The sequence below is a fragment of the Polistes fuscatus genome, unplaced genomic scaffold (genome assembly GCF_010416935.1).
Source record: "Polistes fuscatus isolate 324 unplaced genomic scaffold, CU_Pfus_HIC Scaffold7, whole genome shotgun sequence".
Taxonomy (NCBI): domain Eukaryota; kingdom Metazoa; phylum Arthropoda; class Insecta; order Hymenoptera; family Vespidae; genus Polistes; species Polistes fuscatus.
Genome location: NW_025113151.1, coordinates 3121018 through 3134562, shown reverse-complemented (window position 1 = coordinate 3134562; position 13545 = coordinate 3121018). Strand labels below are relative to the sequence as shown.

The 13545-nt window shown below is 32.5% G+C and overlaps 2 protein-coding genes across 5 annotated transcripts in view; one reads left to right on the top strand and one right to left on the bottom strand.

Moving 5' to 3' along the window:
- The window catches only part of LOC122524367 (teneurin-m), a 735394-nt gene that overhangs the window by 33931 nt on the left and 687918 nt on the right, over window positions 1-13545 (top strand). The window lies entirely within an intron of this gene.
- Window positions 1-13545, bottom strand: part of LOC122524226 — a 128736-nt gene that overhangs the window by 86654 nt on the left and 28537 nt on the right. The window contains exon 2 of the mRNA XM_043646366.1: window positions 1469-1569. Coding sequence (XP_043502301.1) covers window positions 1469-1569 — 101 coding nt within the window. The remainder of the gene's footprint in view (window positions 1-1468; window positions 1570-13545) is intronic.

The following is a 13545-nucleotide window of genomic DNA, read 5'->3' as shown; positions in this document are numbered from 1 at the left end:
TGTCACACAAACAGTAGGTTTAGTTTTGTATCAATCAAGGAAAATATCGATCGTTATAAATAGAAATAAAACATATATAACAAAAAAAAAAAGAAACTTAACAGACGCGCAAAGGATACGATAACAAAATTTAATTTTATCGGATACCGTATATATAAATACAAATAAATTGTTAAAGGATTTATCGGGAATATATAAAAAAACAAATGTACCATGAAACCGTTTAAAAATGAATGTTATCCAACGTGATCGCGATGTTTTAACGATAATCATCACGATTTTTCATTGCGATTTTTACCCAAAGCAAATAACTCGGCTGTCAATACGGGGTGGTTGATAAGGGGGATGGGGTTTGGGTTGGAAATAACGAAAGTTTCGCGAATTTTCGAAACGATTTCAATTTGAAAATTACTCTCCACGACTTTATCCGCGAAATGCGTCGCAAGTCCGAGCACGTCGAACACGTCGAATAACCCCGAGCCAATCGGAGCACAGCGTAGAGATAGGCGTTGGGGAAAACTTTCGAAATTTCGGCTAAATTCAATTTTTTTTCCTTCTCCCTTCCTTTCTCCCCTCCCTATCTCTCTCTCTCTCTTTCTCTCTTTTTTCTTTTTCTTTTTCTTTTTTTTTCTTTTATTTCTTTTTTTTCATATGATTTTTATTTGTCAACGCTCGTCCTCGCTCTCTCGCCCTTTTCAAATCGAGTCACCCCGTTTCCGTCGATGATTCGTCGATATTCCTACAATCGAATATTCTCGCGGAATAATTGACTTTATTGGATTACCCTGACTGCATTCTCTCTCCCCGATACTACTGCTACGCGTACACAAATCCAAATTCATCTATCTGTGTATGTGTGTATGTGGGGGGGAGGGGTGGATGCGTGTGTATGAAACGAACATAGGACGAGAAAAATAAATATTCTTGCTCGACGATTATCGTTATGATTGAACCTACAAATATTTTACACTTATCCTAATTTACTGTTTTTCTTAAACTTTTATTCTAATCGTTAATATTTCTGTTTTGTCAATCATACGTAATAATTAAATTTTTTTACGTGATTACAATTATAATAATAAAATATCTAAATGGTTTCGTTTACTGTTATCGGTTGAAAACATTAAACAACTTCAAACCTAAAGAAAGTAACTTACATTAAATAATTTTTGTAATTAAACAAAAAGCGAATTAATCGGATCAGATAAAACTAATTAAATAACCAATAGAAATAATTTCATAATCATAACTTGGATTAACAACATTTTTCAAAATAAATACCCAACGTTAAATAATTAACAATCATGACAATTTTCCTCAACGATTTATCTATCCTGACATGCAAAGAAAACGGCAAAGAAAAATAAAAAGTAAACGATAGTAAACGTCGAGATGTTTGATTCACTCGTTAACACATCATATGCGATGATGCAAATTTAATCTAGAGATAAATCTAAATATTTGTAACCACTCGATCAATCGGATGGTGTTCGTGTATTGTTTGTAAAGTTCTTCTATAAACGCATTGAGGTATCTTCACAGCTGCATTTCTTTCTGCTATTTCTTTATCTGTAAGACAACATGTGCATGCAAGAATAATATAACGTCCGTGCTTATTATATACGATCATAGTAGTAGCTTGTCGGAGACGACTACTACGCGCATTTGCGTTTTCTGTTTTACGTGCCGCACACGGTTGTTGGCTGTTAGCTGTTTGAAGAAAGAAAAGGTCGAGGTACAATAAGGCGCTGTCGTTGCAGTCGCCATCCATGACATGGCACGTGCGAATTTACCGCCTTTGTCTCGGTCTTTTGAGCGCACTTTAAATGCCACCCCCTTATCCTCCCCGACCATCCCCCCCCTCCCACCTGCCGCTACCCGGTGAACACTCTAACTGTACTACACACACACACACAACTTTTTTGAAATTTATTCAAGAAAATGGCTTTAAAAGGTGAACGAACTCACGTGTACGTGTTCATAAAAGACACGATTATTAATCAAGAAAATTAAATAACGTACTAAACTAATTTTTCTCTCTCTCTCTCTCTCTCTCTTTCTTTCTCTTAAACTTTAATTTTATTTTATTTTTTCTCTGCTTTCAGGTACGTAACGTGCATTTAACGATCCTGTAATTAATTGAGATTATCGATAATTGGAATGTTCGTTGATTATCGTGAGTACCGAAAAAAAAACAAAAGTAATGCACTTTCATTTAAGTAACTTAATTTATTCGTTCGTTCTATGTAATGATAATAGAACGATAACGATCTAATCTATACAATTACTAATCTATTCACTTATTATTCTTACATACGAGAAAACGATATGAAAGTAATTAAAATTATTGACATAAATATCATTTGAAATCCACGTATAGATTTTACCATTTAAATGTAAAAAAAAAAAAAAAAAGAAAAAGAGAAAAAATCTACGTACTCCGTGTTACTATTCTTTTTTATTTTCCCCATATAATACCTGTGCTACCAATCGTAGTGAACTGGGTTCGTTCGTAAAAAAGGGAACCACCATCCCTAACAGGTATATACACTATTACTACTACTACTACGATTACTATTACTATGAAATGTCGATAAAACATGACTTTGAATGGACGAGTCGTCGTAGTAAAGAGACATCAGGAAAAAGGATTCGTGGAAAAACTCTGAGAAGGTAGACAGACATAGATAGAAAAATTTATCGTTTAAGAGAGAGAGAGAGAGAGAGAGAGAGAGAGATGATCAAGTCCATCGATCCTTCGTCCTTGTCCCTTTTCACCCTTTCCTTTTTTTCCTTCTCTTTCCGGTGTAGTCGTCGCCTTGCTTCCTCGCCCTCCTCGTCCTCGTCGTCGTCGTTGACGACGTTGAGTCGACGAAACGACGTCGACGACCGGCTTGTAATCAAAAAGTCATTATCCCCGGTTACCTCCGACTCCTCCACAACTTCTCGACTTCTCCTCTAGTCGACCACAATTCCGCGAGAGTTCCCAACATCGGTGGAGGATGCGAAATGAGAGACAATAATACTACTTCGTATTAATTTCCCTCACCACCACTGCCCTCACCCCTCCGCCCCCATACCCCTACTCACTCCCCACCCCCTTTACCTATCCTTCTTCCCTTTCTATTCCTCTTCCTGCTGCTGTTGCTGCTGGTGGTGCTGGTGGTGCTGTTAGTACTGCTGTTGTCCCCTTTCCTATTCTTCCTTTTAACCAACCAGGAATCCTCTCTTCAAACTCAGTCCTGTTTCCTTTTACTTCTCTACTTTTACTCATACCGATCTTTGTCCTTTTCTTTTCTTTTTTTTCAGGAAGTTTCATTGTTTTAATGTTTCGTATCCCTATTCTTGTCTTTTTCTTTTTGATATTTGTTTTGTGTTCGTGGGTCTTGTCAGTTTTATTACATACCTTATCTCATGTATCTTTTCGTACTCTATAAATCTCTGGGAATGTGTGTGTGTGTGTGTGTGGTTGGGGTTTTTGAAAGGGGACGGGAGTTCGATCTGTTTTTGTATTGGATTAATGAGAGAAAGTCATTGAAAATGTTTGAAGTAAGGAAAAATGTATGTATACAATTGAGGAAAGATAATTAAACGATTGGAAATAGTCATTGAAAATTATACACACATACAGAGATCGTTTGATTAATTAAATATACTTATAAGTAAAGTATAATAACTTCCAATTAGAAATTTAGAACCTTTGTGATATTTATAATATCTTATATATAAAAAAAAGTTTAATTAATATACATTTTATTTAGGAAACAATATTACCCATTACTTTTGTATATAAAAATTCTTAAAATTATACATTAATAAATTTAAATTAAATATAAAAATTATTATTGCTTATACCAATTGTTTTTCATTATTTTCATAAATAATTTTTATTCCAAATATAACTTTGAATTAACATTAATTACAACTCCAAAACAATTTTATTTTCGAACACTTTAGAAAGATTGTGATAGTCTTTTGGAAAACAATCTGGTTTACGAAAATAAAAAAAAAATCAAGTATTTCATTAAAATTGAATAAATATTAAAAATATGAAAATTCCCAATAGCCAGATAAACAACAATAAAGAATTTATCGTTACCGCATATACAATAATTTTGTATTCACTTTCCATGTTACCAGAATGCGACAAGTATACGTACTACCTATATACATACTTATATACATAGTTATATATCTCGTTCAAAAGAGTGACGATATCGCGCCTCGGTGGAATTTTGTTTGGCAATACATTATTTAAATCAGCACCGCGCTTGTTTGCTGTCTCTGTGTGCTACACGTAAATACACTCTCGCAGATTTCCTCTTCGACGAGGAAACGTCGAAACCATCGAGAGTAGACGAATATACACACATACGGTTTACTATATCGTTGTGTCGTCGTTCCTGATGCGTTTGCCAGATACGAATTCAAGAAGAAAGAACAAAAAGATTTACTAAACATAAACGACAGATAGATAAAGAGAGAGAGAGAGAGAGAGAGAACTAAGATTAAGAAGAAGAAAGGTAAAAAAGAGTAAAAAATAAGAGAAGAAAAAAAAACGAAAAGGGCATAAGAAAAACAAGAACGCCTTGTCTAAGGGCGTTACCGTTTTATCTTAATGTTTGTGGAACGCAAATCCCCCTGGAAGCATTGCGTCATCTTTCGTATTGAAAATCTATAGATGAGAGAATAAGGAAAATAAGGAGAGAGAGAGAGAGAGAGAGAGAGTACCTAAGTCTAGGTATTCGCTGGTTATCCTACGAAATATGTTTATGTAAAACGGTTTCATGGAATGGTTCACTCGTTTGCTCACGTGGGAGAAGAGAAATGTAGTAAAAGATAGAAAGAGGAAAGAAGATTTTTCGTACTGGACAAAAAAAGTAAGAGAAATACCAAGAGAGGGGTTGGGGTTGAGGGTTGGATGGATGATATTAAGATACGAAGATATCGACTCCATTAGCAGAGTACCGTAGGAGCCTGTGGGAACTGTTAAAGTTTCGACCTGCTGTTGAGTATAGAAGGTAGACTAGTATCGTGCAATACACGACGTGTATTTGCACGTAACATTGATGTAAATACATTCACCTAGATACAATGTTAGTATATATCAGTTGGTATATACATGCTAGTGTTGTGTTGTGTTATATGCGTTATTTTTGATGTGCGTGCGTACGTGCGTGCGTGTGTGCTTGTTTGCTTGCTTGCGTGCTTACGTGACTGGTTGGATATATGCGTATGTTTAAATCGGATAGTTGTAAAACCGTGAACCTATGCACTATGCACCCATGCTACTCGTGTTTACACGCTTGTACTTTCTTTTGTCGGCTCGGTTCATAGGAGATGCTACTACTGTTGCTGTTACTGCTATTGATACTAATACCGATACTTTTATCGTCAAGAAATCGCACATTGTATACCTACTGTAGATTATTTGATACAGTATACTGAGTGTGAGCATGGAATTCGGGTACAATTATTTTTCTTTTCTTTCGTTTTTGAAGTAATTTTCTTTTTTTTTTTAATTAATTTTTAAAGTGTTGAAGAAATGTTCAAGATTAGATTGATTATTGGTGCTAAATTTTATTAATTTAGAAAAGTAATGTCTGTAATATTTAGCAAAGTTATCACGCCATATCGTTAAGAATAATTACTTGAAGAACCTATTGGTATAAAACTTGAAAATTAAGTAAAGATTTTCTGTAATTTCTAAGTTTCAGTAATTTGTTAAAAATATGTTCAACGTAAAAATAAATTTCATCTTCTTGTCGTGTTTTGAAATTATGTAAGTTTTCATGGCAAAAACGAAGAAACACAAAATATAAGCTCGATCTCCCATCTCCTTATCCGAAAGTTAACTATAAAAAAAAAAAAGAAACTATTAGAAGCATATTGGAAGGAAGGAGAAGAGTGCAGATCGAGGTAGTAGAGTCGATTATTCTTGTAAGAACTCCCGTGGTAGAGGAGTTGGGTCGAGTGGAAGAGCAGTTTCGCGCTGTAAACTATCGGCTTTCGCCTCGGGCCGAACGGGCAATGGCTTGAAAAATTGTAAATGCCAATCAGCGAAGCGTTTCGAATATATATATACATACACACATTTTTATATATATATATTTATATATACCATATATATTTTTACTACACACACGTAATAGACTGTAGATACACACGTACATATAAATATAGAAACGCACACAGTGCCGATTCGATCGTTGCCATAAAAAGCACTGGCCACGATAGTAATAACGCGCTGCTTGTAGGAGCCAAACTGCCGGAAGTCTGGCCGTACCATAGAAAAGACTTTTCCTCTCTTTTTCATTCCCCCTTGCCATAAAAAGCAATGGCCCGATAGTAATAACGCGCGCTTGTAGGAGCCAAAACTGCCGGGAAGTCTGGCCGTACCATAAAAGACTTTTCCTCTCTTTTTCATTCCCCCACCACTCTCCACAACTTCCTTTTTCCCTCCCCTCTACTATACCAAACCATACCAACTACACCACAGCACAGTGCACACTAACGCCCGCCCCCTCCCTCTTTTCCTTCTTCATCCCTTACTTCTCACTCCTTCGTAGAGAGTAACTTCGTGAAAAGAAAACCGGTCGAAAGTTTCTCTCTTTGATCATCGGATTAACGATCTATCGCGTCATAAAATTTACACTTTGATCGGCTTTAATAAATTATTATCCACTTTACTTGCCAAACTCTTTCAACCACTCCCCCTCCCCCAAAGCTCGGAATATATATTTACATTTACTTAACAAACATTTTTATTACCTTCTAATTGAGTAAAAATTAATCGAACTCTGGATAGTCATTAATAGGAAATAAGATTGAACGACTGATGACCAATGACATAACCTAAAAGTATAGAAAAAGGAAACGTTTATTATTTTATTCAGAAATATATGAATGTAATTATTTTATTCATTTGTTAATGATTCAATATCGTAAGATTGCGTTTAGATAAATAAATATTTCTGAATAATCATTATAAAGAAAACTAGAGACTGGATAAATATTACCATAAAAAAAAATTTCTAGATAATTTGGTTACCAACGTTTAACCAGTCGTACCACTTGAAGGATTAGCACAAGAGTAAACGTAATTCAATAAATAATTATTCATTCAACATTAATTGAATTCCAATACAGAAGTAAATTACTACTGAATAATAAAAATATATTATTTCTTAAGATCCAAGAATAAATGTTTATTTAATTCTAGATTCGTGAAAAATAAATTATCAGTAAATCTGATGACTGGATAAATGTCACCAAACATGGAATCCCCAAGCGAATCTTGGCAACCCTGAATGGGAATGAGATGTTACGAAAGATAGATTCGAATACGGATACTAAAAGAAGCAGAAGTAGAAAAAGAAAAAGAAGAAGAAGAAATATCAGAGGTTCGATCTGAGAGATTATATTAATTGAGGAACTATTTCTTGGTAAAGGGTTATTTAAAAGAATCGTACCATTCGATTCGTTATTCAAAAAAACGATAGGATACCAGCATTTAATTAATTGACCACAGAACTCTCTGTATAGTTGGGAAATCGATCGAAAAATATGTGTACTATCACACACACACACACATACACACATTATATACTTCTATTTTACTCAAAGCTGTAAAAGTTAAATCTGACAATGATTTCGTTCTGATAGTAAAAATTATAAAAATCATATGCTTGAAATATTTTAATTATCATTAATTGTTAGAAAAATAAGATTATATTATATTGCTTTTGAAAAATGTAATGACGAATCAAAATAAATTCTTAAGCTTATAAATTTATTCTATCGTAATTATTACGAATATGAATATCTTATCTTTCAAATTTTAGAATTATTGTGAGCTTTCTTAAAATATTGTTCGTTAAAAATATTTAATTGTACTCTAATTTAAAGTGAGTTTTTTTGTTTGTTTAATATCAAACAGTATCCAGAGACTAACACGTTAAAAAAAATCTATGACTCCATTTAAGAAAAAAAATAAGAAAAACAAAGTAAACCTCTTTACGACATTTTGATGTTTACGCATACAAAATACGAATAAATAAATCATATTACGTTTCGCTCAAAATCATAAAATTTTTCTTAATAATATATCGTACTAAAATATACCTTACATAGTTAATTTCACTTACATGGTAATCGAAATAGTTCGGAGTTAGGTGTTCCATCCTTTAGATTTATAGTTAAAGACAAGAGAGGAAGCTCATAGTGAAATCTAGGGACTCTAGTTTCTACGCTCGAACGATTACACGGTATACGTGGAATTGCAAAACGATTGAGAGATCTCCAAAGAGAAAGAGAAAGAGAAAGAGAGAAAGAGAATGGTAGAGAGAGAAAGAGAAAGAGAGAGAGAGAGAGAGAGTGTTAGGATCGCGTGGATCATAGCGTATAATAGTACCATTCATGGAGGATGGTACTACGGTATGAAAGAATAGAGAGACAAAGGAGAAGGAGAAGGAATGTGGAATCAGCCAGGTAATAAATTAGTACCACATTGCTCGCTTTCCCGTATTACTATTTTATATTCAAGTTTCAACATTTCTCGACACGAGGAAGATAACATTGTCGTTTGTTTAACCGAACGAATGCCGACAATACTCCCTGCTCGCAATTTAACGTATCTTCACATCGAATTATCCTTGCCCCTATCTTTCTCTCTTTCATTCTTTCTTTCTTTATTTCATTTTTTATTTTATTTTTTTCCCTTTTTTTAACTTTGCTTCGCCGTTCTTCCAGCAAAGGTCCAGTAACCTTCCGCAAATTAATGAACGCTTTGCTTTGTGACTTTGCCGTCTTATTTCTACCGGTTTATTCCATCGTTACGATTAAATTATTCATCGGTTAGAGAGGTTCCTCTTTGACCCAACCGACTGTTCCTATCTTTACGTCGATTTCTTCTAATCTATCGATCGTTTCAATCCCATCGATTGTATAAATACAACGAAAGAGAGAAAGGGAGATAAAATGAAAGAGTTAAAGAGAAAAAATGTATAAGAGAAAGAGAGAAAGAGAGAATGAAAATAAAAGAAACAGGAAGAATGATAAATGAGAGGGAGAGAGAAATAGAAGGTAAATGAGAAAGAAGGAGATAAATTAGAGAGATAGAAAGAAATAGAGAGAGAAACAGTAAATAAGAGAGGGATAGAAATGAAAAAGAATATAGGATAGAGAAAAAATAATGAAAGAAAGAGAGAGAGAGAGAGAAAGAATGAGAAAGAAAAAGTATGAGAAAAAGTGACAGAAAAAAAGTAAAGTGTAAAGTGAAAAGAAAAAATGAGGGAAACAGAAAGAAAGAGAAACTAACAGTATGATATATAAAGACAAAAATAAAAGAAGAGAAAATAAGCAAAAAGAGGAAACAAATAGGACAGAGAGAGAGAGAGAGAGAGAGAGAGAGAGAGACAGTGGGGAAGAGGGAGAATTAGAGAAAAATGAAATAAAGAGAGAAAGAGAAAGTGAACAATGTTGCTATTATAGACAAGACAGAAGTATTACTTACGTAACACATTTCCATCGAATAGAAATTTCGTAGTCTCGTATATCGTCGGAAATACTCGTGAGATTTTTCGAGTATTCAATTGGGATATCTCGGAGAAGACAGAAGGAGTGGAGATTCATTCGAGTGGCATCGCGGAAAACCGTACGGGATCCCATAGAAACACGTGCGTCACGTCGTTGACGTTTAAAGTATATCCAACCCAACCCAACCCAACCCCCCGAAGGAAGAAACTCGGTGTTTGTAAGAAGCTTTCTTTCACAAACGTGACCGGGTTATGATCAGAAATAAGTTTTCTTTATTTTTCTTTCTATCTTTCTCATTTTGTCCTGAAAGAAGAATAAGAATAGGAAAAGAGTCGTCTCGCGAGTAGAGTCCGCGAGATATACTACGTTTTCTTCTTCTTCGTCTCCCATAGGAGAAAGTCCGAGAGAAAATATCTTGAGTTTATTATTCCACTGACCCTGAGAATGAGTTTTCCATTCTCCGGGATGTCCCCGGTAAGACGTGAAAACACTCGAGACCAAGTAGCTTTATTTTTCAAAGGATATACTACTTTCTTTTTTCAACATTTTATTCTTTTAACCTTCTTTTTAAGATCGACATATATTTTCAGATAGTAATTCACTTTTCAATATTATGTTTCCTTTTACGGATTTATTTAGTCTTCTTTACCTAGCTTACAAGATAGTAAGAAGATTTCTTGACAAATACCATATTTCTAAGTTCTTATACATAATTTATAGAAACATATTTTAGAATTATAAAGATTTTATAAGTTGATATTTAAATTTCATTGCAAACGAACATTTTATTATTAGAAATGTAAAATTTGACATAACTGGTGTGAAAATTAATTTCACAAGATATGCCCAAAACTTTTCAAAAGTATTATAAGATTTAAAGGAGGATCAATCAAATACTACTCGTTAAAATAATCATGTTATTTCTTATTTAACATCTTGTAGCTATGAATAATCTCGTGAGATCAATTTTTGAATCATTTAAGAAAAATTATATTTCTCCAACAATTGCATTATCAATTGTTTCAAATTTATAGTGAAAATGGACACGAATACTCTTGCGATTAATTGTAAGTGTAAATATATATAAGTATAAAAAATGTAACGTTTTAAATTAAGGTATATAAAACACAAATAAGGTTACATAGAATATAACTTTAGAAAAGAATGAAAATGACGAAATGAAAAGAAAAAAACTTGAATTTCCTCTAACACGTTCCAATTATAATCCAGAATAAACGTTCTTTCCACATTTTTTATCGTCACACATATTTTCTCTTTCTTATAAATTCAAATAATGGAAATATATAATATTATTTATCGTGGACGAGAAAGTACGGTTCGGTTATTTTGTTAAAAAATGAAAAGAGAAGAGAGAAAGAAGGAAAAATAAAATTAAATAGAGAAAATTATAGGTGTTTGGTATCACATTTGGGAATAAAAAAAAAGAGAGAAATACAAAACAGAATCCTTTTCTTTGGAACGACGTTGATAAATGTTAACGAGGACCAAGCATATATGCATTCATTACACGCACACATACTTACGTATATGTATATGTGTATAAGTCTATGTATGTTCTAACTTCTAAATGAAAAGTTTTAAATGAAATGGAAGTAGCGAGTAATTAAATGCGCCGATTGGCACACCCGTCTATTCCTTTCTCTTCCTATCGTTTTTTTTTTGCCTTTTCGTATAATTCTTACTCTCGTTACAATGCGTTTGGTAAACGAAGATTATTTTAATTAAGGTTCTTCACGTAATTCTGTCTATTTCACGTTTTTTACTTTTCTCTTACTCTATTTCCCTTTATCATTTATGTTTCTCCTTTCTAGCATTGTTTTCATTTTTGTTTGACAATATTTTAAGGTTCATTTGTCTTTTAGAAAAATACAAATTTGAATTAAATTAGGTCAATCTATCAGTAGAAATAATTTTATACGATCTTTAGGAAGAAATCAATTTATCGTAGTTGACGTTTATTACGATTCGATGTTAATTGATTATATTAGGTCGAGGAAAATGTTCATTCGTATTCCAATGGAAAAGTAAAATAAGTTTTCTTCATATTTTGTATCTAGCTATTTTTAAATGGTTTTAAAATGTTACGTACTCGACAGATATCGACAAATTCGATTAACATGGGCAAAGTTATTCCATCTTAAAGTCATTTACCAAGAAAATACGAAGAAACTTTGTTCTCAAACTAATAAATACAGAGTGAGACTGATAACGTAACGATTTCAAATGACTCGAAAATTTGTTCGAATATTTCATTATTTTGATAACTAAATATAACTAAATATATAATATATACTATATATATAATATATTTAAATTTTAAATTAATATTTTTAATCATTTAGTTTAACGACATGAAACAACAATAACTTTTATTCATCTTATGAATCGGTTCGCACGATTAAAAATCACGTTTAATTCTTTAATAATAATATAATAATAATAGTAAAAATCAAGTTTAATTCTTTAATTAATAATTCTTTAATACTACAGATATACGTCAGAAACGATAATGATACTTTATTATTATTAAGAAAATAAATAAATAATAAAAAAATGTATAAAATAAATTTATAAAAATTCTTATTATATAGTTTATATAATATTATAATTTATAATACTTACAAGGTAATTGTATTTCGTTTCTATCTAGAACGAGAGTTCGTGTGATACGTTTTTTCCGTATAATCTTCTATACACAACTAACTGATGTATTTCTAAATAAGTCCTGACATGACATCCTTGACGATGACGTACTCGTTTTAATTCCTTTCTATAATAGAACATCTCCAGATTTTTTCTGAACACTACACGAGTCGTTTGCAGACCAAAACAATTAACTCTTATTCCGAATAGAATAGATTTCTTTCTTTTGGAATATTTTAAAATTTCAATTGCATAAATTTTTTGGTCAACGACCTTGCCTCTATCTAGATTACTAGATCCTGCTAGATCACTATACCCAAGAAAAGTGGGACACGATTAATAAAACGAAAGGGTAACCCGTTTAGAAAAATAAAAATCATATGCTGTTGATTCAACACTTAATTAACATTAATGCTCAACAATTTTCATTATTAAATCTAATATTAATACTATAAAACAGTCTCCCATATTTAATCATTTATAATAACTAAACTAAACGTTAATATGTCTTTTTTTTTACTCGTATTATAAGAAGATAACAAAAAATACGAGATGATACCTAACGTTTTGATAAAAGATATGTTACTGTATACGATAAACATAAACCTAAACTATGTTGTATACACATATATGCATGCTGTGCTACTAGGAAGCTGAGAAAAGTAAAGTAAAAAGAAAAAAAAAAGAAAGTAAAGAATACGTAGTGCGAGAATGAAGGAACTCAACGCAAAAGCTCGAAGGATACAACGGATGAGGGTTGAAACCGATCTCGAAGCAGGATTAACCGCAACGTGAACGTCGTAAAAATGTTTTTACACACTTTACACGTATACTTTTAGGCTCACACTTTGATCGTAACGTATATATAAAAATCTACTTAAGTCGGCCCTTTTTCCCTTTTTTTTCTTTTTTTTTTCTCTGACGTAACCATAAATAAGAAAACAGTCTATACCGCGTAACGTCCTAAAGCTTTTTCCGATCCCCGTAGTATTTCGTCCCTTTCGTGTTTCTCACCGTAGGACGTCTCTTATGAATTTTGTTCTATTCTTGGTTTTTTTGTCCTTTTTTTTTTAATATATCGTAGAATCGATCAAGGACGATTGAACAATTCGTCATAGTCATTTATATATAATGGATGCAACGATTTATTGTTATGCATTTTAGTTAGATGTTTTTTTCTTTTTTTACGGGAAATTAATCATCGATTGTTATCGATGTACTTTTAATGTGCGTGTCAATACAAAATAATATTTTACGTATAATGTTGTGAAATTTAGATACGTTTGATCTTTTTATATACACAAATTTTATTATTAATTGAAGAAAGGGTGATATTATGATATT